We start from the raw sequence: 27952 nt of genomic DNA, 5'->3' as shown, positions 1-27952 counted from the left end.
AGTGGTGATGAAGCGTGCCTGTCCCAGGGAGTCAATAAGGTCATCAACACGAGGCATCGGGTATGCATCAAATTCAGACACCTCATTCAACTTCCGATAGTCATTACAGAATCGTATTGACCAGTCTGGCTTGGGGACCAACACGATCGGACTCGCCCACGCACTTTGGGACTCCTCGATTACTCCAAGCTCCAGCATCTTCCGTATCTCCTCCTGAATAGCTGCCTTACGGGCCTCCGGCACCCGGTATGGACGTTGGTGGACTGTTTTTCCAGGTGTGGTGCGTATCTCGTGTTGCACCACGTCCGTGTGTCCAGGTATGGAGGAGAAGACGTCTTGGTTCCGCTCAACCAATTCGAGGGTCATCTGGCGTTGGTGTGGGGACAAATTTGGACCCGTCTGGACGTCTTCTCTGGCCGGTTCCTTCGCCTCGCTGGGGGGTAGGCAACTAAACAGCGCCTCTCTGGCATGCCATTTCTTTAGGAGGTTAACGTGATAAATCTGCTCAGGTTTCCTCTTACCAGGTTGCCTCACCTTGTAGTTTACCTCCCCCACGCGTTCGATGACCTCAAAGGGCCCCTGCCAGGATGCCAGGAACTTGCACTCCACGGTTGGTACCAAGACCAGCACTCGGTTGCCTGGCTTGAACTCTCGAGGCTGGGCAGGTCTATTGTAGGAGGCTTGCTGCTGTCGTTGGGCCGCTTCCATGTGTTCTCGCACTATGGGATAAATGGCCTTCATCCTTTCCCGCATGTCCCCCACATGCTCAATGAGGGTACGTTGTCGGCACGGCTGCTCTTCCCAAGCCTCTTTGGCGATATCCAGCAGTCCCCGGGGCCTGTAAGAGTACAACAACTCAAAGGGTGAGAAACCGGTAGGAGACTGTGGTACCTCCCTCACGGCAAACAGCAAGTATGGGAGCAGTTGATCCCAGTTTCGGCCATCTTCGTTGATAACTTTCCTCATCGTGGCCTTGAGTGTTTTGTTGAATCGCTCTACCAATCCATCTGTCTGTGGGTGGTAGATGGAGGTTCTCAGCTGCTTGACCTTGAGCAGGGCACACAGGTCCTTCATGACCTTGGACATAAAGGTGGTTCCCTGGTCGGTCAGTATCTCCTTTGGGATCCCTACCCGGCTGGCGAGAGCAAACAGTTCCTTTGCGATCTGCTTTGTGGTAGCCTTTCTGAGGGGGACAGCTTCTGGGAACCGGGTGGCATAATCCATCATTACTAAAATATACTGGTGTCCCCTAGCACTTTTTGGTAGGGGTCCGACTATGTCCAGCCCAAGCCTCTGAAACGGGGTCTCAATGATGGGTAAGGGAATTAGCGGGTTTCTGTATGTGGGCTTGGGCGCCACCTGTTGGCACTTGGGGCAAGAACGACAATAGTTCTCCACATCCTTGTGCACCCCTGGCCAGAAGAACCGTTGAAAGATTCTCTCTTTTGTCTTTTCCACCCCTAGGTGTCCCCCTAGCAGGTGTGTGTGTGCCAAGTCCAGTACTGTAGCTCGGTGTGGTTGTGGTACAAGAAGTAGTTCGCGTACTTCATCATTTTGCTTCGTAACCTGGTATAATAGCCCCCGATCAACCGCAAAATGGGGGTATGTGGGGCTTGTCCTTTCCCCCAGTACTACACCCTCTAAAACCTGCACATTCTTCATGGCGTTGGCAAGGGTAGGATCCTGTAATTGGGCGGTACCATACCGGCCTGTTAGAGGAAGCAGCTTCTGGGTCCCTGGGTTCTCATCACCACTGGAAGCCGGGAGATTTTCTGGCGCTGGAGTTTCCTCGGCGGTCTCTGGGCCAGACTCCGTCTCCGGTGGTGCATTTGCTGTCCCTAGGAGGGCACATGCTGGGGAGAGTGAATTAGAGGGGTAGGCTTGAGTATTCGCTGCACGCGTCTTACCTCTCCCCTTCCGAGGTAGTCGGGCCAGTCTTTCCTGTGTTTCTCTCCACAGGGGGTGAAAGGCCGGGCAGTCGCGTCCAATCAGGAGGGGGACAGGGAGAGAGTCAACCACACCAGCTACCGTGCGGATGATTCCCTTGGTTGTGGTCATGGTGAGTTCCGTAGTGTGGTACTCTCTGGTGTCTCCGTGGACGCAGGAGACTGGAAGGGTTTTCTCCGGAGATAACCTGGTTGGATCACCAAGGTGACCAGGCTTCCGGAGTCCAGCAGGGCTTCAACATCCTGTTGATTCACCGTTACTGGGCAGGTGGGGGGTCTTGTTAGTGCGCTTTCACTACCCCCCAGGAGGGAGGCATAGTGAGCAGGGTGGGCACTATAAGAGTCAGCGGTCGGCATGGACTCTTCCGCTGGTTTTCCACACTGCCATGAGATGTGTCCCGTCTCTCCGCATCTGTAGCATCGTCTGGTTTCGGTGCCACTGGGCGTCCGCCACTGCCTGGGTGGACTTCTGACACTACCTGGAGCAATCTTGGCGGGCTTGGGCAACTTTGGGCGGGCCATTTCAGTCCGGGATGGGGATGTGTTGCCGGTTTCCCTCTTGGTCGTTCGCAGCATCTCCGCTGTGGCCTGGTACTGCTCCACCGCTGCCACTGTTTGACACGCAGTAGTCAGCGACTGCTGACTGATTATCCTTTTTGCCTCATAGGGCAGGGCTCGTAAGAAGCGATCCACGACAATGGCCTCGACCACCTCAGCTGCCGTGCTCCTTTCCGGTTCCAGCCACTTCCGGGCGATGCGGGCCAATTCGTGCATCTGTGCCCGTGGAGGTTGGTCTGGCTGAAAGTCCAGGTGTGGAAGCGCTGTGCCATCCCGAACTTGGTGAGCCCATGTCTGCTGAGAATTTCAGCTTTTAAATAGTCGTAGTCTTCTGCTCTGTCTGCGGTCAAGTCCAGGACAGCATTCAGCGATTCCCCTGTCAGGAAGGGTGCAAGCAATCCCACCCACTGCTGCTTGGGCCACTTTTCTCGAGTGGCGGTTGCTTCAAACGTATGCAGGTACGCCTCAACATCATCCGTCGCCCCCATCTTGGCTAAAAAATCCCCCGCCTTCACCCAGGGAATATTGTTGGCGGCCATTTGTTTCTGCAAGAGCAATTCCTCTGCCCTCAGTTCATTGGCTCTCTTTTGCTCCTCCAGGAGAGCCAAATTGGCCCGATATTGGGCTTCCTGACTTGCAAGCAGGGTTTTCAAAATGTCTTCCATTGTTGTAATTGAGGATTTTTCAATTTAGAAAAAACATAACACAACCCATCAATGTCCATGCACTAACTAACGCTTGTCCAATGCCCGCATCCTCCACCATATGTGATATCATGAGAGGCTGGCTCTCAGCGGGACGGGACAAGAAGTGCAATGGACGACAGGTTTGGATACAAACAAAAGGTTTTAATCAAGGGTTCCAGGGGGAATTCACAAGCAACAAAGGTTTGAATAGTGTCTCTTCCAATACTTAGCAAAATAAAGTCTCTTCTGATACTTAAATCCAAATAAAGTCTCTTCTGAGGTAAAACTGAAGACGGAGTTCTTTTCCAAAAGTCTCTAGGCCTCACCCCTCTTGATGTCCTCCTCATGTAGCCTAGCCACCTTCCCAACTGGCAATGAGTTCCACGCAGCAATCAACTTCTCCACAGAGCACAGCAATCGAGCTTGTCTTTCCCCACGCTGCACACTCAGAGGCTCTCTGCCTTAAGAGCCCTGCTTTCCAATCAAGCCCTGATCAGCTGCAGGTGTGTGGGTTTAATTGCTGCCTTCCACCAGGTGGGGCCAAGACTCTCTCTGGGTGGAGCCATCTTAGGGGGATGTATTTGCCCTCCAGGACACAGCCTCTCATGACATCACAATATATATATATATATATATATATATATATATATATATATATATATATATATATATATATATATATATATATATATATAATCTCCTACACTCAAAAAAAATCACATGAGCAACAAAACCTCAAACACACACTCACACACACTCGTCTGCGCTTTTTTCGCGCACATACACGCACGTCCAGACAGCTGTGCTGCATTAGGACTCTGTACGGTAGCCACGTCCCCCCCCCCCCCCACCGCCAACCCTCCTTGCGACTCTCATTGGAAATGTTAGATGGTGATGGGAGGAAGCCCCCTGCCAGATTTATATGACGCAGGTGCACACTTTGGAAGGCCTTCACACACACACATACACACACACACACACACACACACACACACACACACACACACACACACACACACACACACACACACATACACAGCAGGCACGTGAGCAGCCCAGCCCACAAAATGGCGTCTTTCCCATGTCAGCTCCTTCATGTCTGGCAAGTCACAACACACTTGAGACGTCCTCTCGGAGCCAAATCCAAACTCCGCCGAAAATCTGGTCCGTTCCCGTCTTATCCTTTGACCGTCGCGTCTTGCACGCTCGCTTTTGTTCCGGGAATATCTGATGAACATCCCAAGCGTTTCCTCTGCGAGCTATCCCGCCATTTCCAATAAGAGGGAGGTTAGCGTTAGCGTTGCGCGATCGGCGAAAGAGACGCGAACGCTGGGAAGATGACTTCCCTCTGGAAAAAAACAGTATTCCAAGTCGTAACATCTTGGGAATACCCCGCAAGAAAAGTGCTGAAAAGGCGAGTCACGTCGAACTTAGAACAACGTTTATTTAATGTAATTTAATTATTTGTTCTTTTAGCATCAGAATTGTCAGTTTTACAACCGACGACATGTACTGGTCCCTTTTTAATGACAAGTCTAATTTATTTCCAAAACGAGAACATTACTTCTGGATTTTAATCGATCCCGGGCGACGACTGTGGATGTGTACTGGAGGCTTACAGCACAAATAAATCAATACATAAACTCATAAATAAATACATTTAGTTAGATAACTAAATAAGTAATTACTTAGCATTTAAATAATTAGTTAGTTGGTTAGCTATATAGCTTTCCAGTTAGTTACATAGCAAGTTTGTTACTTAGCGATGTAGGTAGCTGGTTGGTTAGTTAGCTAGTTAGTTAGCTAGTTAGTTAGCTAGCTAGCTAGTTAGTTAGTTAGTTAGTTAGTTAGGTAGGTAGGTAGGTAGGTAGGTAGTTAGGTAGTTAGTTAGGTAGTTGTGTAGTTATATAGCTTTCTAGTTCGTAACAGCTAGTTTGTCACTTAGCTAGGTAGTATGATAGATAGTTAAGTAGTTAGTTGTTGATTAGTTGGTTAGCTACATAGCTTTCTTGTTAGGTGCATAGCTAATTTGTTACTTAGCTAGTTAGTTAGGTAGTATGATAGATAGTTTGTTAGTTAAGTGGGTAGTTAGTTCGTTTGTTGGTTATCTATACAGCTTTCTAGTTACGTCTGTGTAAGCTCTCAGTCGTACAGGCGTGGTCCATCGATGATAAGGTTTCTTCAGCCGTCATCTGTACTTTTTGAAGGTGTCGGACGTTTCGCCTCCTATCCAAGAGGCTTTGTCAGCGTACTAAAGTCTGACTGGTCGTATCGGCCCTATTTATATATCCCTAATGTCCAAACATGGCGGCGCCGGACACAGCTATGATAGGTCCCTACTCTCAGGTTGGGGGGAGCAGAGGACCTCTCCCTGTGGCCCCACTGATTGTTCCTACATTCCTGACTAACGACTGGCCTATTTGCCCCACTCCCACCGGTATCACCTCATCAGCATTACGACCCTCATCAGCATTACGAAAGTTGCCTAACCTGTTTTGCCTAAGCAGGCTATTGTATGAACGATCCAAATTGAACCTCACCCCACCAGACCGGTTTAATGAAGGATTTTGTTGTTTTGTAAGAATCGCTTCTTTTACCCCTATCATAGTTGTGTCCGGCGCCGCCATGTCTGGACATTAGGGATATATAAATAGGGCCGATACGACCTGTCAGACTTTGGTTTGCTGACGAAGCCTCTTGGATAGGAGGCGAAACGTCCGACACCGTCAAATTTGTACAGATGACGGCTGAAGAAACCTTATCATCGAAAGCTTTCTAGTTAGGTACATAGCTAGTTTGTTACTTACCTAATTAGATAGGTAGTCAGATAGTTAGTTTGTTAAATGGGTAGTTAGTTAATTAATTAGTTAGTTTGTTAGGTGTTTGATTGGGTACCTATATAGCTTTCTAGTTAGTTGAAATCCAGTTTGTTACTGAGCTAGTTAGTTGGTTAGGTAGCTAGTTAGTTAGTAGCTATCTAGTTAGTCCATCAGTTACTGAGCTGGTTAGTTGTCTACTTAATTTATTAGTTAGTTATTTAAGGGGCTAGTTAGTTAGCTATTTAGTGAGTTGGTTGGCTGGTTATTTGGGTACTTAGTTAGATGGTTAGTTCTCTATTTAGCTAGCTAGTTAGTTGGTTAGTTAGCTATGTAGTTGGTTGGTTGGTTTGTAAGTTAGTTATTAGGTTAGTTACTTGATTACAAAATTGGATGTGACCTCATGTGTATAATATCCCCCCAGGCGCACACACAATTTTGAATATTAAAAAAAATGCCTAGCGCACCGTAAGCAGCCACAAGCGTCATCCGCGGCTGACCTCTGCCGTTAAATTAGCTTGAAAAAAAGAAAGTCACACGCCAGAGGTGCCGCCATTCCTGCGTCATTCCCACCTGACCCCGGGGTACTGCCACGTATGTCTGTGGTCTTTCAAGGGGGGGGTGAGCTCATACTGTAAATAGAAACACATCTGTCTTCAAGTCCACATCCACACTGTCTGCGCCTGACAAGAAATTAATTCAACAAGTCCCTTTTTGGTCAAAACTCAACAGGAGAGAAAGCCAGCACAGCTCCAGCGCAGCTTGCAAACGCAAAAAGCAAAATGGAGGCTGAACAATGAAAAGAGTAGAAGCACGTTGAAGAAAAATCTGACGACATTATGGTTAAGGACAAAAAAAGGGTGAAAAGTAGTAGTAGTAGTAGTAGTAGTAGTAGTAGTAGTAGTAGTATTTTTATCGTTGCATTAGCACCTATGTCCATTTCGACATTGCGCTACATTCATCTCGGCATCTCATCGGGGATTCGTGCTCGCGATCGGGTTTTCATTTTGTTGACTTGAGTTTGACATCGGCGCTCCGCGACAGATACGAGCCCTAATTTGAGTCAGCAGGTTTCCTTTTGCTTTGTAACGGGGGGGGGGATTTTCCACCACCACTTTGCTTGCGTATTACGTGACGGGCCATCTGGAATGAGTTGATTCTTCTCTTCATATCTTCTTAGCAAGTGGCACGTTTTATGCTCAAGCGTCCCAAGACCGAATGGGATCTTTCAACTTTTCAGAAAATAATGATTAACATGGACCTTTTTGGGGTGGTTGGTTTATTTAATTTTAATTTTAATTTAATTTTTTTGAATATTAATTTTTTGAATTTTGTTTTATTGTATTTTTATTTTTATTTTTATTTTTATTTTTATGTTTATTTTGATTGTATTTTGTTTTATTGTATCTTTATTTTTGTTGTATTTTATTTTTAATTTATCTTTGTTTTATTTTATTTTAATTTTATCTTTATTTTACTTTTATCTTTGTTTCTGTTTTATTCTATGTTTCTGTTTTATTCTATGTTTATTTTATTATATTATTTTTTATCTTTTTTTTCTTTTTTTCTTTATTTTATTTTTAATTGATTTGATTTGATTTTTATGTTCTTTATTTTCGTTGTATTTTTTAATGTTGTTTTATCTTTATTTTATTTGTATTTTATTTTTATTCTATCTTTATTTTATGTTCATTTTATTGTATTGTATTGTACTTTTATTTTTATTTTATTGTATTTTTATTATTATTTATTTTCGTCTTATTTTATTTTATGTATTTATTTATTTTTAATTTCCTGTTAAAAAAATCCTGCATTTTATCTGAGCGACCATCACTTTAATTTAATCTATTTTCATCATAAACGTCAAATGCATTGTATTGATGCCTGAGGCGCGCTTGATTATCATCCAAGCGTATTTCTGTTCCGTCTCCTGTGTCCTTAATTGTCTGCGCCGTCAGCCGCTGCGCAAGAGCCCACGCTTCTCCCATGCCGGGGGGTGGGGGGTCATCTCGCGGTCAGGCGCCAAGGGGTTCAACCTCCGCTCTATTGATCGATTGTTACCAAAGCGTACAAGATAGACCTGGCGCGGGGGAGTCGCAAAACACAAGAGCCAATACTGGTGGAAAAAATGTGGCGGGAGGGAGGCTAAAGTGGCTTTGCGGTCACAAATAATTTCGGAAAATTAAAAGCGGGAATACCCAGACTTCTTCCAGTCTTGCTTCTTTCATATCAAGTAGGGGGGCGGGGGGGCTTCAGAACACGCGATCCAGACAACGCCGCGCTCGGAGCCAAATGCCCCTGGATGCGATTAGCTCGACTGAAGCACAATGAACTGCGCGATTGAAAGCAGATCGCTTAGCGGCGTCTTCAAACCATTGTGTTTTTTTTTCTTTTCAGAAATTGATTTTACAGTATGTGATTGATCGCTCGCGATTGTCAGCTCACCAAACACACGCTAGCCGTGATTAGCCTTTGACTCGTTTGTCCTTTATGAGACGTAATTGTACTTGTCGTAGTAATAATGCCGTCGCCACGGAGATAAAACTCGGAGTGACCGAAATGCGAACGAAAAGCCGCAAAATAATCGCCGATTGTCGATGACCGCCAAAGGCCATTTATCATTGAACACTTTGCTGACTCGCCGCCATTTTGAGGCTACTTTTGTTTCATATAGCCAGTATAGTCTATTGCAGGGGTGGGCAAACTTTTTGACTCGCGGGCCACAATGGGTTCTAAAATTTGACGGAGGGGCCGGGCCAGGAGCATTTGGAGGGAATGTTTGCATTAAAGGACAACCGACGTCTCCGGACAAGTTGTGTCTATAATTTGTCAAATCGCTTCAAATGACTTCTATTGAGTGTATTTTACAAAGATTCCACCGCATATAGCTATATTTTACGTTTTAAGACTCGCGCTGAATATTCCGGAAGATTTGTTTTTGAGTTGGTGACGAGTCCTCACGTCACGTCACTGAAGGATCGCCCCTGGCCGAGAAAGGACACACTGTAGCAGTCCTTTGATCACGCAATGTATTTTGCGGTACTTTATTTGGTCTGAAAACTTCGTGTTGATCCGTGTTGATGGCGAAATTAGAAGGAAAACACATAAATAAAGCGATGGTGAATCCTTGTGTGTTGTGACAAAAATGTTGAGCCATTTCCACATGGAGCTTTGTCGCCATCTTCTGCCTTTTTTGGGTGCGACATCCCCCCCCCCATCCTGATGCCTCAAAATGACACGGAATAAATTATTTAATCGATTGCAAACATGTATGCTTTCCTCTTCAGAACTATTTGAATCATATTCATAACTGGAAAGCATCTTCTCTGAATCTGAAGCCATTGTTTTGATTCTGGAGCAAGGCAAGACGTCTTGGCGTGACACCACGAACAAAGGGGCGGGACCTTCTGAAACTGGCCACTTCCGGTTTCAAATTTTTTATTGGGGTTTTTCATTTGACTAAAAATATCATACTGCATGTTTTGGCTATTTTAGATGCTATAAAACATTTTTTCTGATGTCAGTTAGGAAACAAAAAAGTGATGTCGGTTGTCCTTTAAATGTCGTGTGTGCAAACCTCATAGCACAGTAAGAACACTACAACCCAATTTAGATTGGATTTGCCTTTATTAGTCTCGCAGTGGAGATGCAGCAAAGGGATGAAAGGGATGTTTTTTGATTGATTTATTAACAGTCTTTCAAATGTGAAAAAAATCAGTTCATAAATTTGTCTCAAGGAATATGCAAGATATGGCATTTACATACTATTTTGCAGATACTGGGAGGAGGAAATGTAAATAGATTAAAATAACATACGCACCGTGATTTATCAAGATTGCGTCTGTTTTTAATAAGTTTCAATCGAAAGTGGAAACTTAAAGAAATCAACATTTATTGAAGAAAAGAATCACATTCAAAATTCAATACATATTATTACACAACGAAATACTCAAGCTCAATAATATCTACTTGTGTTAAACTCCGCAAAATCGTGGATGGATTGTCCTGACCGCGCACTCGACAAACTCGCCACGGACGCCCTCGCTCGCCTTCATGCGCAAACAGTACACGTGTATCGTTGCCAAGCACACAAACATAGGCTACCTACAGTTGAAATTTGCATACCCGGCACATCAGCCAATCAGAAGCCTGCTTCCTGCTTCGGACTTTCCCAAGAACGCGTTTGCATATCATTTTCCAAAGTAGATGCACAGTACCTTAGCCCCAGAAGAAAGATTCAAAAGAAGCTCACAAAATATGTGTCGCTATAAAAGGTAAATTTACATTAAACCATGACTGTAAAGTGTACTTGAGAGTTATGAAAGGCGCTCAGTGGCCCGTAGGAGACAATGCAACGCAAACACTGCATTGTGCACAAAGACGGCAAAGGACAACTGCAATAAAACCTTCGGCAACGGATATTTTCCGTAAATTAAGCAACATAGCGTTTGTGGTAGGTACAGCCTTAATTTAAGAAAAACCTACATACTTTGCGACAATGTTTTTTTGCGATTTCTCGTCTTTCTTTATGGCCGGGCAGGCAACTTTTCAGAGTTGTCTGACTTGTCCGTTAACATTTTCAGACTATCAGACACTGTTTTTGCTATAATTTGGACAAGTTCGGCGGGCCGGATTAAAAAGCCGAATGGGCCGTATGTGGCCCACGGGCCGTAGTTTGTCCATATCTGGTCTAATATTGTAACGCTGCATTGTATGTTTCTGTCTTTGAGAGCTTTTAAAGTCGCTTATATGGCTATCTAGCTAGCTAGCTATTTATTGGCTAATATCTAGCTAGCTATTAGCTATCTATTAGCTAGCTGGCTAGCTTTCTATCTATTTGAGTTACCTCTGGGTTGAGTGAACGCTGGCACGTGTGGCTAAAAGTGACCTTGAGAGTTTTGAAAGGCGCTTGTAAATGAAATATATTAATATGATAAAATTTATTATTATTATTACAGTAAAGTCTCGTTATATCGATATTCAAGGGAGTCCGAAAAAATATCGATATAACCGGGACTATCGATATATCCGACCCTGTTTGCATGTAATTTTCTCAGTGCGTGCATAGAAATAGTATCGATATAACCGGGACTATCGATATATCCGATATCGATATAACGAGACTTTACTGTATTATTATTATTATTATTATTATTGTTGTTGTTGTTACTGTTATTATTATTATTATTATTATTATTATTATTATTATTATTATTATTATTATTATTATTGTAAAATGTATTATTATTACGATTGCTATTACTATTACTATTAGTGCAAAAGAACCATGGATGGGCTACCTTAGAAGATCCAAATGAACCATTTCCGATGAAAAGAAAAATGCCGTCTGTCTTCAAAACACTGTCGTGAATAATAAAAAAAATCTCGACCAATTTGAAAGTGGACCTTCCATTTTTTCTGTCGTGAAAAATGATGATCCCCCTCCCCCGATTTTGTAGAGGGAGCAGTTCTTTGCCCTTTGCCCCCCGCGTTTATTTTCGGATGTCACCAGTGTGAAAATGGGTTTGTACGTGTGCCCCAATGGCCGCCGTGTGTCGATGCGTGCCACGAGAGCGCTCGCTCGGCCCTCCTTTCCCACAGTATGCGTCCCGTGGGCTTTCGTGATGACGTTTGAAGCGAGGTACGGGCAACACAGGCCCCGAAGGTCACTTGCTGTATTTTCAATGTAGCTTTTTTTGCCTTTTCTCTTGAATTTATTCTGATTTCTTTTTTCCTCTCTTCACTTCTTTTTATTTATCTCGGCATCCAACTGGCTATCTGGCTGGCGATCTAGCTAGCTATCTAGCTGACTATGTGGCTGGCTACCTAGCTAGCTATCTATTTGCTAACTATTTGCTATCCATTAGCTATCTCTTTGTTGGCTGGCTCGCTATCTAGCTAGCTATCTATTAGGTGGCTGGCTAGCTATTCAGCTAGCTATATATTAGCTATATGGCTATTTAGCTGGATAGCTATCTATTTGCTATCTCTTAGCTGGCTGGCTATCTAGATAGGTATATATTAGCTGTCTGGATGGCTGGCTAGCTATGTAGCTATCTATCTATCTATTAGCTATACGGCTATCTATCTAATTATCTAGCTATCTATTGGCTAGCTATTTGCTCGCTACTTTCTATTTATTAGCTATCTATTATCTATCTCTTCACTGGCCGGCTGGCTATCTAGCTAGCTATCTGTTAACTGTCTGGATGAATGGCTAGCTTTCTAGCTAGCTATCTATTAGCTATATTTCTATCTATCTAGCTAGCTATCTATTAGCAATCTATTGGTTATCTATTTGCTATTTATTAGCTATCAGCTATCTCGTAGCTGGCTGGCTGGCCATCTAGCTAGCTATTAGCAATATGGCTATCTATCTATCTAGCTAGCGATCTATTAGCTATCTATTTGCTATGTATTAGCTATCTCTTAGCTGGCTGACTCGCTATCTAGCTAGCTATGTGTTAGCTGTCTGGGTGGCTGGCTAACTAGGTATCTATTAGCTATATAGCTATCTAACTAGCTAGATAGATATCTAATAGCTATCTATTGGCTATCTATTAGCTAGCTGGCTCGCTTTCTATCTATTTGAGTTACTTACGGGTTGAGTGAACATTGGCGCATGTGGCTGCTGCCGCTCACCAACAGAAAAACTGAGTTTTGAAAGGCACTTGTAAATGGAATGTATTATTATTATTATTATTATTATTATTATTATTATTATTATTATTACTGTTGCGGCTTGGAATTGAAGCAGATTTATGTGGAACAGGAGATGTGAGACAATCTCTTTTCGTCAATGGATGCTACAGCTGCGTGTTTGATTTCAACATTTAGCTTGTAGTTGACATGCACATTCCACCATGATGTCCCTGATCCACTGGTGGAAAGACGCTTTGATCCTCTCCTCTTTCATCTAGAACTGTTTCATCATTCTGTGTCATCACAAAGAGGGTACAGCAAGTCCTGAAGAATGAATGTCTCTCTGTGTCTTTGTTTTGTCATATTGTCTCTATGCTGTCATATTATTTGTTATTTCGTTTTTTTTTTGTTCTTTTGACTTCAAGACGGCGCCGCGAGAGTGGCTGCCTTTCCAGCAGCTCATGTATTTCGTTTTTCTACTTTCATCACTTTGCTGCTGTGAAATGTAAATTTCTCCACTGTGAGACTAATAAAGGCATATCCAATCCAATTATTATTATTATTATTATTATTACTACTATTATGACTATTACTTCCTGACAGTCAGGAGAAAGATCTCAATCCAAATTAGCTCTTTTTCTCTCTTTCAGGCGATGTGGTTGATGCTGCAAGAAGAGGAGCCCGACGATTTCGTCATCGCAACTGGGGAGGTGCACAGCGTCAGGGAGTTTGTGGAAAAAGCCTTCCAACATGTGGGCAAGACCATCGTGTAAGCACAACACCAGTTCTAAAGCACCCTGATCAATTCCCTCATGAGAAATCACCTTATACACAATCCAAATTTACACTTACAGTCCAAACCTGGGTTTTCGACCATAATCCGTTCCCGAAACCTGTTGAAAAAAAACATTTGGTGGAAAACCGAAACACTTCGCAATCTAATCATTTTCGGTTGTAAACCGAATAATAAAAATCATGAAATTTTTGGTCAAAAGGACGTTCGAAAACGAGGGTTGGACTGTTAAAATATTAATGTGTCAGTCACAATGAGACGCGACACCAGGAAGTGATGTTTAGGAAGCTGAGGAAGTCGAGTGATGCGTTCAGGTGCGCTCAATTAGTTCACAAACTGATTTTTGGTTGTAAACCGAGGCATAAAAAAAAAACAAAAAATTGGTCAAAACCTGAATTGGTGGAGAAAGGAGTCGTTTGAAAACCAAAGTTTGACTGTAATCCCGACAGTGGCACTTACCAGGTCGCCATTTTAGATCAGAATCAGAATCGTTTTGGGACTGTTTAGAGCAGGGGTGTCAAAGTCATTTTTTGCCGCGGGCCACATTGTAGTTATGGTTTCCTCTCGAGGGCCGTTATGAATTTGGGGAACCCATTAGAATGTTTAAATCCCTTCAAATATCACATATAGAGCACACAGCAAATTAATGAATAACTCGTTTTCAAATCTGAAGTCAAGAATAATGACTTTTATTGTGGTTGACATCCAAAAATATGAAATTTTGGCTCAGATTTTAGCAATCATCATGGAATTTAACAAGTTTGATTTGCTTTCGCGGGCCGAAAAAAAAATGATGTGGCGGGCCGGATTTGGCCCGTGGGCCTTGACTTTGACACCTGTGGTTTAGAGAGTTAATGGCGATGGGGGGGAAGAAGCATTTTTTAATATCTGCTGGATTTGGTGCGCATGGATCGGTCACGCCTGCCTAAAGGGAGTTGCTGGAGAAGGTGGTGGCCAGGATGCGGAGGGTCCAGTCCAGTAAATGTCGCGTGATTGTCGAATGCTTCATTATTATTATGTTTATTTATTTAGTTGTTTGTTTGTTTATTTAATTCCTTACTTATTTACTTATTTATTTATTGATTTACTTACTCACTCACTCGCTCATTTGCTTATTTATTTATGTATTTACTTATTTCCTTATTTATTTACTAACTCACTTATTCACTTATTTATTTCCTTATTTATTTTCTTACTCACTTATTCCCTTATTCATGTATTTACTTACTCACGTATTCACTTATTTATTTACTTATTTATTTACTTACTCACTTATTCGCTTATTCATTTATTTACTTACTCACTTACTCACATACTCACTTACTCACTTACTCACTCACTCACTTACTCACTTACTTACTTACTTACTTACTTACTTACTTACTTACTTACTTACTTACTTACTTACTTACTGTCACGTGTTGCCAAGTGGTGAAGGCGGTTGCGGATCACAGAAAGCAGGCAGGAGGGAGCAGGAGGTTCTGTTTGACAGATTGTATTAAAATAAAGTCTGCAGGAACAAAATCTAAAACATCAAAATCATCTGAACAGAAAAAAATACAAAGTATCAAAAGAAAACCAAGATTAAAAATCCGCCAAGTTGAAACAAACACATGCACAGCATGCAATGCATACAATTGCATACAAAGCATACATCATACAACAAACAATGACCTGACACCGGATGGTCGTGCCGGGAGTCCTTTTGAGTGTCACTGATTGTAACGACCAGCACCTACGAGGCCCCAGGCAGGGCTGACAGCGCTACCCGTTGGTCGCCAATCCAAACGTGGCAGTCCGCCACTGATCGGGACGACCAGCACCTGTGCAGGTCCAGGCGGGTCCGACAGCGCCACCCGTTGGTCGCCAAACAGATCATGACACTTATTTACTTACTTATATATTTATTTACTTACTCACACACTTATTGACTCATTTATTTACTTATTAATTAATTCATTATTATTTTTTTATTTATTTACTTCCTCACTTTTTCACTTTTTAACTGATTTATTTATTTACTCACTCACTTATTTACTTATTTCTCTCATCTCATTTTCCGTAGCGCTTATTCCTCATTAGGCTCGCGGGGGTTGCTGGAGCCTATCTCAGCTGTCTTCGGGCACGAGGCGGGGGACACCCTGAATCGGTTGCCGGCCAATCGCAGGGCACACAAAGACATACAACAATCACTCTCACACTCACACCTAGGGACAATTTGGAGTGGTCAATCTGCCTGCCATGCATGTTTGTGGAGTGTGGGAGGAAACCGGAGGACCCGGAGAAAACCCACGCGGGTCCGGGGAGAACATGCAAGCTCCACACAGGGAGGCCGGACCGGGACACGAACGCGCGACCTCTGCACTGTGAAGCCGGTGTGCTAACCACTTGACTACCGGGCCGCCCTTATTCATTCATTATTTATTTATTTATTTATTGCAGGTGGAATGGCAAGAACGAACACGAAGTGGGCTGTTGCCAGGAAACGGGCGTCGTGCACGTCAAAGTCAACCCCAAGTATTTCCGTGCAGCTGAAGTGGTAAGTTTTGACCGTTACCCGGAGATTTTTTGTCAAAAAAATATCAACTCGCCCCGGGAATCGATCCCGCAACCACATCCTTAGAAAAGCCTCCAGTTGTAAAATGGTCGCCATTGTCGGTGTGAAGTGGCCCTCTTTCATCACTCGGCCCCCCCACCCGATGGGGAGGGGGGGAGTCAGGTTACCAACCGAGTGCCGCTTTGTCAGAGGGTCGCTGCGCTTGGATTAGAAGTGAGATTCAGTTGAGTGATGCCGAAGGATTAGCGGAGAGGGGTCCTTTGGAGGTGTGGGGGGGGGGGGTGAATGTCGTTCAGATGCATTTGTCTTGCCCGCACCTGGCCTGAAAATTTTCAATGCGCAAAAGCCACACTCGTCTTCGAAACAGTAACAAGATGTCCAAACTATGGCTTCCCAATATTCATTTTTTATCGGCCGGTGATATACAGAAAAAATATATACATATACAGTAAAGTCTCGTTATATCGATATCGGATATATCGATAGTGCCGGTTATATCGATACTATTTCTATGCACGCACGGAGAAAATTACATGCAAACAGGGTCGGATATATCGATAGTCCCGGTTATATCGATATTTTTTCGGACTCCCTTGAATATCGATATAACGAGACTTTACTGTATTTGACCTGGGCTGCAAAATGAATGAAAAAAGGGCAGAATAAGAAGGCAGGGTGGACGAGAACATTTGCCGAAAAATACAAATAAACCATTTTGGATTCATTGAAATTCATGAATAGAAATACAGGTAACATCCGTGTTACGACCTGGTTCCGTTCCGACAAAACAGTCGTAAGTCAAACGGTGGTAAATCGAAATCCATTCAAAATGGCCGACGTGAAGTTTACACGACAGGATAGTATACGATGTCAATCTGTTGTTTTTAAGCAACATTTTCTATTGAATACTATTATATGCCAAACTGTTTACAGTTCATTTATACATTTTATACTTACCTTTTAGTGTCGTTTTTAACATTTTATATTTCGTATTATCGATTTAATTACTGTATAAATGTACCTATATACAAAACTGTTCACTGCACAGTTAATTTATTAATGTTATACTTACCCTGCTCTCCCTGCGCCGAAGGAAAAAAAGCCGTGTACAATACTACAGATATTGCCGAGACGGTATCTGCGCTGTGTAACTACTGTATTGAGTGGAGTCACGCAGTAGATTGCTACGCGAGCGTGTGACATGCTGGCTGGCCAAAATTGTAGTACGCGTTGCCGGCTGCTTGCGCGTTGCGGTGCCAGGCGTCGAATTTAAAAAAAAAATTAGGAGGACGTCTGGCAGTCGTGGTCGTAACTCGCGCCGGTCGTAACTCGGATATTACCTGTAATAGAAATTTGCGGTTTGTCTTGTAAACGCTAAAGTAAAAAAAAAAAAAAGACAATGAAAAAGCTTCCATTTTAGAGGCAAAAATATTAATTTTAGCCACTGTAAGCTTGATGGCTGATTACAAAAAAATGATCCTTAAGTTTTTGAGGGTTTTTGATTGTGGATTGCTGTATCTATTGATGAGTTAAAGGGCTGTTTGGACACGCCCAAAACTTTACCTTGACGACTTGAAAAACAAATCCGAAGAACAATGCCAGCAATCTAAAATGGCTTCCTGGGATGACTTTTGGGGAAAAGCGATAAATTTTACGGAAAAAAAAAAACAAAACAAAAGGGCGAACAGTTTTTTTTCCCCCGTCTACTCATCCCTCAAAAATATTTGGCCACCCCTGTCGCACACCCCTCCCCCACCCTTCCATCTGCATTTCGCAGATCGTGGAGACGAGGGGGTACCTTTTCTTTTCTCTCCCGTGTTCCATTGTCTATTGTCTTTATCCGGAGCTGCTGGAAGAGAGTGAAAAGCCTTTAACCTTTGACCCCTTCGGGCAGGAAGTTTGTGACAGCGAGCGCGCAGCTCGGTATTGTTGCTCTGCTCCTCAAGTGGAAATACCTGTCATCATGTGGACACACGCTCGCAAGAATTCCGCTGATTCAGACGCTTCTTTTGTTTCTGCTGTAATGCAACCAAGGAAAAAAAAGGGAAAAAATGGTTGTGTGTGTGTGTGTGTGTGTGTGTGTGTGTGTGTGTGTGTGTGTGTGTGTGTGTGTGTGTGTGTGTGTGTGTGTGTGTGTGTGTGTGCGCGCGTGCAGGATTGCAAATGCAAGGTGGCCTCGGGCCACGTGCCAAGATGGAGGACTTCTGTATGTCATTCATCACTACACTTGTCTAAATGTGTGTGTGTATATGTATGTTTGTGTGTGCATGTACTTACATGTGTATGGCCGTTTGCATATGTGTGTATATGTGTGTGTGTGTATGTATGTGGGTGCATGTGTGTTTGCATATGTGTGTGTATATGTTTGTATATGAGTGTGTGTATGTATGGATGTGTGTGCATGTACATGTGTGTTTTTTATGTGTGTGTTTGTGAATGTGTGTGCCTATGTGTATCTTTGTGTGAGCATGTATTTGCATGTGCGTTCGCATACGTGTGTAAATGCGTGTATTTGTGTGGGTGCGTGTGTGTGTATTTGTGTGTGCGTGTGTGTGTGTGTGTGTGTGTGTGTATGTATGTGTGTGCTTGTGTGTTTGCATACATGTATTTATATGTTTGTGTATGTGTGTGTATATATGTATGTGTGTGCATGTGCTTGCATGTATGCGTGAGTTTGCATATGTGTGTGTGTGTATGTGTGTGCATGTGCTTGCATGTGTGTGTGTGTATTTGTATGTGCGTGTGTGTATTTGCGTGCATGTGTGTTTGCATATGTTTTTATATGTGTGTGTATGTATATGTGTCCATGTGTGTGCATGTGTGAGTGCGTGCATGTGTGTATATGTGTGAGTGCGTGCGTGTGTGTCCCAAGCTGGTTTCTCTCGTCACAGGCAAAAACGCTTGAACTGCGCAGGTAGCTTCCTTGCATTTTTGTTGCGATTGCGTCGCGATACGCTCGCCGTTGGCCGCCGGTGCAAGCCAACTTGTTGCGGCGGTCACGGCGCATTTTGTTGCTATGCTAACAAGAAGAAAGTTCCAGCGTGTCGGGGAAGGGCTCGACAGGTTTCTCTCGAATGTAACCATAGATAAGCTCATCAGCGTCAGGTTGACACGAGCGCTGATGGCATTCGTTGAGCTTTGCCAAGTTGTCAATCTCGGCTTTTCCGTTTTTGGGTTTCGGCCAAAATTCAAGTTGGTCCAGCTCGCTTATCCAACGCTCTTGACTGGCATTTTGCGCACCTTCCAAATTTCACGTTGACACCCGATACAGGATGCAAATTGAGTTTCGTGTTTTTTTTTTTTTTTACACTTCCAAGTACGTTACGCACTAGGTGCGCCTTATATGTGAAATCATATTGAGCCACAATAGGTCTCGCAACTATAGTGTAGAAAATACGATATTTTGAGGTTGGCTGGATGTATACACCGGAAAATATGGTATTTATAGTACATATTATATTTGGAAAACATTTTTCATTCGTTGAAGGTGCGCCTTATACTCAGGTGCACCTTATACACCAGAAAATACGGTATTTCTGTATTATATATTTGGAAAACCTTTTTCATTCATTGAAGGTGCGCTTTGTAAATGGAGGAAGTTAAAAAATACACCATTCATCGGGGGTGCGCCTTATACTCCGCTGCACCTTAGAAAACAGTATTTATGTACAGTGAGACCTCAACTTACGAACTTAATTGGTTCTCAGACAGAGTGTGTAAGGCGAAAAGTGTGTATCTAAAAAAAAAAAAATCCCATAGGAAACCATTAAAATGGGAATAATCCGTTCCCGGGTTTTCATAAAATATACTTTTCAACTAAATAAGCCTTAAAACTACACACAACATACCGTATTCTATGTATAATAAATGTGCTATTGTATTGTAATGAAAGAAATACACTGCATTGTATCATAGTCACTTTATTTACATTTGTGATGGTCATTTATGGCTTGATGGAAAGGCGTTGGAGGTCGAAGGTCAAAGGGAATTGCTGTTTGGAAAGAGAGGCGCATTTCATGAGGACTGTAATTAAAGAAATAAACTGTGCTGTAAAATAAAGTTTTATTTACCTTTTTGATGGTCATTGATGGCTTATGGAAGGAGAGTCACCTTCCATATGGACTGTTGGTAACTTAACCTCTGGTGCTGTTCGGTCGTGTGCTTCCGCCGAAGATCACTCCGCCAGCCGTGGTAGGTGTGTATTATGAAAATAGTGCTTATTATAAGGTTTAATTTTCAGGAATTTGACGTTTGTAAGACAAAAGTTTGTAAGTTGAGGTCTCACTGTATTATATTTTGATTTTTTTTTTCATTGAAGGTGCACCTTATAAATGGAAAAAGTTTGAAAATACACCATTCATTGGGGTGCGCCTTATACTCCGGTGCACCTTATACACCGGAAAATACATTATTTCTATATGATATTTGGTAAATCTTTTTCACTCGGCGAAGGTGCGCCTTATACTCCGCTGTGCCTTATACATGGGAAATATGGTATTTGTGGATTATATTTGGAAAGGTTTTCAATTATTGAAAGGGTGTCTTATATCTGGAAAAAGTTTGAAAAGACACCATTCATTCGGGGGGCACCTTATACTCTGCTGCGCCTTATACACCTGAAAATATAGTATTTCTATATTATCTTTGGAAAACCTTTTTCATCCTTTTTCATTGCCTTATAAATGGAAACCATTCTTTGGGGGTGCGCCTTATACTCCAGTGCGCGTTATACATCAGAATATACGGTATTTCTATATTATATTTGGAAAACTTTTTTCATTCATTGAACATGCGCCTTATAAATGGAAAAAGTTTGAAAAGACACCATTCATTGGGGGTGCGCCTTATACTCCGGTGCGCCTTATACACTGGAGAAAACAGTATTTATATATTATATTTGGAAAACTTTTTTCATTCATTGAACATGCGCCTTATAAATGGAAAATGTTTGAAAAGACACCATTCATTGGGGGTGTGCCTTATACTCCGTTACAAGTGCCTTATACACCGGAATATACGGTATTTCTATATTATATTTGGAAAACCTTTTTCATTCATTGAACATGCGCCTTATAAATGGAAAATGTTTGAAAGTACTCCATTCATTGGGGGTGCGCCTTATACTCCAGTGCACATTATACACCGGAATATACGGTATTTCTATATTATATTTGGAAAACCTTTTTCATTCATTGAACATGCGCCTTATAAATGGAAAAAGTTTGAAAATACACCATTCATTGGGGGTGCGCCTTATACCCCGGTGCGCCTTATACACTGGAGAAAACAGTATTTATATATTTGAAAAACTTTTTTCATTCAGTGAACATGCGCCTTATAAATGGAAAAAGTTTGAAAAGACACCATTCATTGGGGGTGCGCCTTATACTCCGTTACAAGCGCCTTATACACCGGAATATACGGTATTTCTATATTATATTTGGAAAACCTTTTTCATTCATTGAACATGCGCCTTATAAATGGAAAAAGTTTGAAAAGACACCATTCATTGGGGGTGCGCCTTATACCCCGGTGCGCCTTATACACTGGAGAAAACAGTATTTATATATTATATTTGAAAAACTTTTTTCATTCATTGAACATGCGCCTTATAAATGGAAAAAGTTTGAAAAGACACCATTCATTGGGGGTGCGCCTTATACTTCAGTGCGCATTATACACCGGAATATACGGTATTTCTATATTATATTTGGAAAACCTTTTTCATTCATTGAACATGCGCCTTATAAATGGAAAATGTTTGAAAATACACCATTCATTGGGGGTGCGCCTTATACTTCAGTGCGCATTATACACCGGAATATACGGTATTTCTCGATTTTATTTGGAAAACCTTTTTCATTCATTGAACATGCGCCTTATAAATGGAAAATGTTTGAAAGTACTCCATTCATTGGGGGTGCGCCTTATACTCCAGTGCGCGTTATACACCGGAATATACGGTATTTCTATATTATATTTGGAAAACCTTTTTCATTCATTGAACATGCGCCTTATAAATGGAAAATGTTTGAAAGTATCCATTCATTGGGGGTGCGCCTTATACTCCAGTGCGCGTTATACACCGGAATATACGGTATTTCTATATTATATTTGGAAAACCTTTTTCATTCATTGAACATGCGCCTTATAAATGGAAAATGTTTGAAAATACACCATTCATTGGGGGTGCGCCTTATACCCCGGTGCACCTTATACACTGGAGAAAACAGTATTTATATATTATATTTGGAAAACTGTTTTCATTCATTGAACATGCGCCTTATAAATGGAAAAAGTTTGAAAATACAGCATTCATTGGGGGTGCGCCTTATACTCCAGTGCGCGTTATACACCAGAATATACGGTATTTATATATTATATTTGGAAAACTTTTTTCATTCATTGAACATGTGCCTTCTAAATGGAAAAAGTTTGAAAATACACCATTCTTTGGGGGTGCGCCTTATACTCCAGTGCGCGTTATATACCAGAAAATACTGTAATCAAATTTAATCTAGTTCATTCTAGACTGTACAATGATCACCGTCTACGTTATGGCCTGCTCGCTATTCCTTGACCTTGTCAAGTTGTTGTTTGAAAGCAACATCGACAAATGGGAAGCGTGAAATTAATGGCGGATTTGAAATGGGTGTGACGACGTCGCCATCGGGGAAACCGACTCGACTGCTGAATGACGCCTGTCAATCTTACAAGCTTTATGAATGCGCCGCACGTGCGTTAGCGCGTGCATGTCACCAGCCGTCATTCTTTCCATTTCACGCGTCGCCTGAGGCCAAAAACTGCTCAAAACTGGTCTGAGTGACGCGCTCAGAATTTTTTTTTTTTTTGTGCTGAGTTTTGATAAATGCGAAGTTGTCTTTTGGTGTCTTGTCCCGTCGGCGTTGACGTAACTGCTCACCTGTCATATTTGACGCATAATTTTGCTCCATCGGGGCATGAGGATGGCTGCAGGTGGGCGGTGCGGGGGGAATTTCCCTGCAGCCAAGATTATCTGACTATGAGACGGGGAAAAAACAATCCAACTTTGTCTTCCTGTGTCATATAAATCAAAGTGGGGGGAATGAAAAATGCATCCTTCCAGCAGGATCTTCATTGACGTTTTTTGGACGGTTTCTTTTTCGGGTGAGGGGCATTTTTTTACATATTAATAATAATAATACATTTGATTTCTAAGTGCCTTTCAAAACTCTTAAGGTCACTTTACAGTCACAAGAAGTTTTTCCGTGGGTGAGCAACCCGGAAGTAACTCGGATAGAAAGCTAGCTAGCTAATGGATAGCTAACAGATAGCTAGCTAGGTCTTCACTCAACCCGGAAGTAACTCAGATAGAAAGCTAGCTAGCTAATACACAGCTAATAGATAGCTAAGTAACTGGGATAGAAAGCTAGCTAGTTAATAGATAGCTAACAGATAGCTAGCTAGGTCTTCACTCAACCCGGAAGTCACTCAGATAGAAAGCTAGCTAGCTAATAGGCAGCTGACAGATAGCTCGTTAGGCTTTCACTCAACCCGGAAGTCACTCAGATAGAAATCTAGCTAGCTAATAGACATCTAATAAATAGCATAGTAACTTGGATATTATTATTATTATTATTATTATTATTATTATTATTATTATTATTATTACATAAAATTGCCGTCTCTAATTAAAATGGTCTTGATTATCAGTTGTTTCATTGACAAATGCATCCACACTCGAACAGACGCTACTCCCCCCCACCCTCCCATTGAAGAAAAATGTGTTGACTGACTGGTTTGCATTCCTACATGCTGACAATTAACTCATTGACTGGCAGATGATGTGCAAAAAGGTGTCCACTCCAGTGCCAGGGTTTTTGTCATTGTCACTTGAATTCCAGGACCCACAGAATATTGAGTTTAAGGACTACATAAACATTCAATTCAGCGTTAGAAACCTTAGAGCAGGGGTAGCCAACCAGTCAGAGACTAAGAGCCACATTTTTATCATGTTACTCACTTACTCACTTCTTTACACACGCAAACTCAGTTCAAGCAAGTCCACAAACAAAAATATAATACAGTAAAGTCTCGTTATATCGATATTCAAGGGAGTCCGAAAAAATATCGATATAACCGGAACTATCGATATATCCGACCCTGTTTGCATGTAATTTTCTCCGTGCGTGCATAGAAATAGTATCGATATAACCGGGACTATCGATATATCCGATATCGATATAACGAGACTTTACTGTAATTTACAACAGTGTGAATGTTGCTTAGTGGGACTTGTGGCATTCTTTGTCTTGGACAATGCTCATTAAATCTGGCTTGCATTCTGTTGTTGCCACTCGAAGCGATTTTTTTTACATGAGTGTCGGTCAGAACCGATCGATGCTTTGATTTCACATGTTTCAGGGTAGAAAACACAGACTCGCAGACGTACGTTGACCCAAACATTGACAGTATCTTAAGCGACATTGGGGTATTTTTCCATTGGCACGCGTTTCCAGAACTCAATGGTCCCTTCCCTTCAAGCAGGTTTCAATTGATCTTCCTCACAAAGATCGATCATCTCTAACTCAGCCGCAGCTTCCTCTGTGACTAGCGGGGCTTTCAAACAGTCGACAAGGAACGTAATCTGCGGCCTTTTCAGTTGTAGATCACGGAATCGGGTCACAAAGTTTTCGTGCAACTCTTCAACCAGTGTTGCATATCCAGCTCTTTGCTTATTCAGGGCGGCGCTGGTGACTTGCCCGCTGGCTTTTAGCAGAGTGGAAAAATGTGTTAAATCCCCCTTTTGAATATGCGCCCTGAACAGTTTCAGTTTGTTGACGAACGCAAACACACTTTGCACCAAGTCAGGCAGAACTTTTGACTTAGCCTGCAGGGTAAGGTTCAGTTTGTCCAAGTGACAGAACATGTCGACCAAAAAAGCCAGATCCATAATCCACTCGTGGTCCTGGAGCACGGGATAGTCCTTGTCTTTCTCTTCCATGAACAGTTTCACGGCATCCAACAGCTCAAAAAAGCAAGAGAGTACTTTGCCTTTTGACAGCCACCTCACAGTGCAGTGCAGCGGCAGGTCAACTGGAAGTCCTTGGTCCAGCTCAGCGATGAGATTCTTGAATTGAATAAGTGCGGTCAGCTTTGAACAGCCCCACAAGCCCGTTCACAGATCCGATCATGGCAGGTGCTCCATCCGTGGCTATCGCAGTCAGTTTTGGTATGGTCAGATTTGCTTTCGCAAATGCAGCCATCATTGTGTCCTTCACATCTTTGCCACGGGTTCTGTCGTTTAATGGCACAATATCAAGGAGTTCTTCTTTGAGCACACAATCCTTTGTCACAGACCGTGCAAATATTGCTAACTGAGGCTTGTCTTGTATGTCACAACTTTCATCCAATGCGACGCTAAAACTAAACATGCTTAAAGGTCAGAGTGCAGCTGTGATTCAATAGCGGTGCTAATGTCTGATATTCTACGTTCAACAGTGTGGCGGGACAGTTGGACATCTGCTACCATTTGTTTTAGTTTGTCGTTTTCAGGAGACAAGATTTCAACAGTGTCACTGAGGCATTTCTTAATAAACTCCCCTTCGTTGTATGACTTTTTAGCCTGTGCAACGTTCCAAGCCAGTTAGCGTGATGCAAGAGTTCCGGTCTCTGGGTGCTTCGTAAAATATCGGGAAAAAATTATCTGCTTTTTGGTCTGAGTTTTCAAAGTGACCAACTTGTGCTTGCGAAGTTCAGTCCCTTTGGGGAATTCTTGTTCGATGTTCGCGTTGATTGAGCTGAAGTGGCGCTGAAGATTTGACGCTTTGAAATGCGCCAATGACGGCTGACAGATAAGGCAGAATTGCTTGCCTTTACGCTCTACCAAAAAAAAATAGTCTTCCACTCTGTTAAAAACATCCTGTGTTCTTCTTCATATTTTCATTCAGGTGTGCATTTATTCCCTGCCATTTTGAGAGCGAACGTGACACAAATTGTTTACGTTATAAATAATTTGTGTCAACTCTGACTGGTTGGCCACCGCTGGTTTACGACATAAATGATTGATTTTCATCTCACGTTCATGTGTGTTGACGTCACATGGTCAGCTTGATATCATATTTTCACGACTAGAAGGTGCACTTAAAAGTCGTAAATTCAGCTAGATAGCCAGCCAGCTAGATAGCCAGCCAGCTAGAGAGTGAATAGATAGCTAGCTCGATACGATACCGTAAAATGGCAGTAATTATTTGTATAGGATGGAAATTTTTCATTGACAGCTGCTAGCGTTAGCGAGCTAGCTCCTCCGGTGAATATGACATTGATTGGGCAACCCGGAATAACTCAAATAGATAGAACGTTACCTAGCTAGCTAATACGAAACGAATATATAGCTAGTTAGGTAGCGAATAGATATCAAATAGATAGCAAATAGATAGCTAGCTAGGTAGTCAGCTAGCTAGTTAGATAGCGAATAGATAAATAATAATTATAATAATAAAAAATAATTTAAAAAATTCTAAGCGCCTTTCAAAGCTCTCAAGGACACTTTACAGTCACGGCATAGCAAATAGATAGCTCAAATAGATAGAAAGTTAGCTAGCCAGCTAACAGATAACGAATAGATAGCTAACTAAATAGCGCTTTCACAACAGCTGAAGCTGTAACAAAGCGCTAACATGGACAAAAGGCAAATGCTGCCCCCTTGTGGAAGGGAAACATTGCTAGAGGTCTGACTAACGCTTTATCGGCACCCAAGCAAGAAAAAATGTCACAGGTGTCAACGTCAAGGGCGAAATGTGGCCCGCCACTGGCTGATCAACAATGATGAATGGCCATCTTCGTTTTATGAACGATCGCAGTCACTCCTTGAACGTGCTAGCAAGGTACAGTGAGACCTCAACTTACGAACTTAATTGGTTCCCAGACAGAGTGTGTAAGGCGAAAAGTGTGTATCTCAAAAAAAAGATTTCCCATAGGAAACCATTAAAATGGAAATAATCCGTTCCCGGGTTTCCATAAAATATACTTTTCAACTAAATAAGCTTTAAAAATACACACAACATACCTTATTCTATGTATAATAAATGTGCTATTGTATTGTAATGAAAGAAATACACTGCATTGTATCATAGTCACTTTATTTACATTTGTGATGGTCATTTATGGCTTGATGGAAAGGCGTTGGAGGTCGAAGGTCAAAGGGAATTGCTGTTTGGAAAGAGAGGCGCATTTCATGAGGACTGTAATTAAAGAAATAAACTGTGCTGTAATATAAAGTTTTATTTACCTTTTTGATGGTCATTGATGGCTTATGGAAGGAGAGTCACCTTCCATATGGACTGTTGGTAACTTAACCTCTGGTGCTGTTCGGTCGTGTGCTTCCGCCGAAGATCACTCCGCCAGCCATGGTGGGTGTGTATTATGAAAATAGTGCTTATTATAAGGTTTAATTTTCATAAATTTGACGTTTGTAAGACGAAAACTTTGTAAGCTAAGGTGTTTGTAAGTTGACGTCTCACTGTACGCTCAAAACTATTCGGACGGGTAAATGACGTTTCCCCCCCCCCCCCCCCAAAAAAAAACAAAACAAAAAAAAAAATAATAATAATAAAGGACAAGGAATGCATTCATCATCGCCCGACTGATAATATCAGACGGCCTTGGAGTATCCGAGGGTGCAACTGTCCCTGACTGAAACAAAAATTGGCAAGCGGACGGCTCAGGTGTGCGCTTGCGACATAACACGGATGACATCACCAGGCGAGGAGTCGACGGCGGTTGTTGTTGGTGAAAAAAAGGGCCCGAATGACTGGAGTCTTTGTTCTGCGCTTCCGAGCGACATCGAAACCGGGTGGCGGGCGGGGTCCTATATATTTATTTACTTCTTTTGGCGAATGTTGCGATGGCCATCTGACTGTTGTTATGACAGGAAGTCATTCACTCATTCATACCGAATATGAACGCCTGACAGA

General features: G+C 42.3%; 1 protein-coding gene across 1 annotated transcript in view; it reads left to right on the top strand.

Moving 5' to 3' along the window:
- Positions 1 to 27952, top strand: part of gmds (GDP-mannose 4,6-dehydratase) — a 117659-nt gene that overhangs the window by 86585 nt on the left and 3122 nt on the right. Inside the window, exons 8-9 of the mRNA XM_089001601.1 lie at positions 13299 to 13417; positions 15884 to 15980. Of these exons, the coding sequence (XP_088857727.1) occupies positions 13299 to 13417; positions 15884 to 15980 (216 nt within the window). The remainder of the gene's footprint in view (positions 1 to 13298; positions 13418 to 15883; positions 15981 to 27952) is intronic.

The sequence above is a fragment of the Hippocampus bargibanti genome, linkage group LG07, assembly GCF_051943395.1.
Source record: "Hippocampus bargibanti isolate YZ-2025 linkage group LG07, ASM5194339v1, whole genome shotgun sequence".
Taxonomy (NCBI): Eukaryota; Metazoa; Chordata; class Actinopteri; order Syngnathiformes; family Syngnathidae; genus Hippocampus; species Hippocampus bargibanti.
This window is presented reverse-complemented; position numbering and strand designations above follow the sequence as displayed.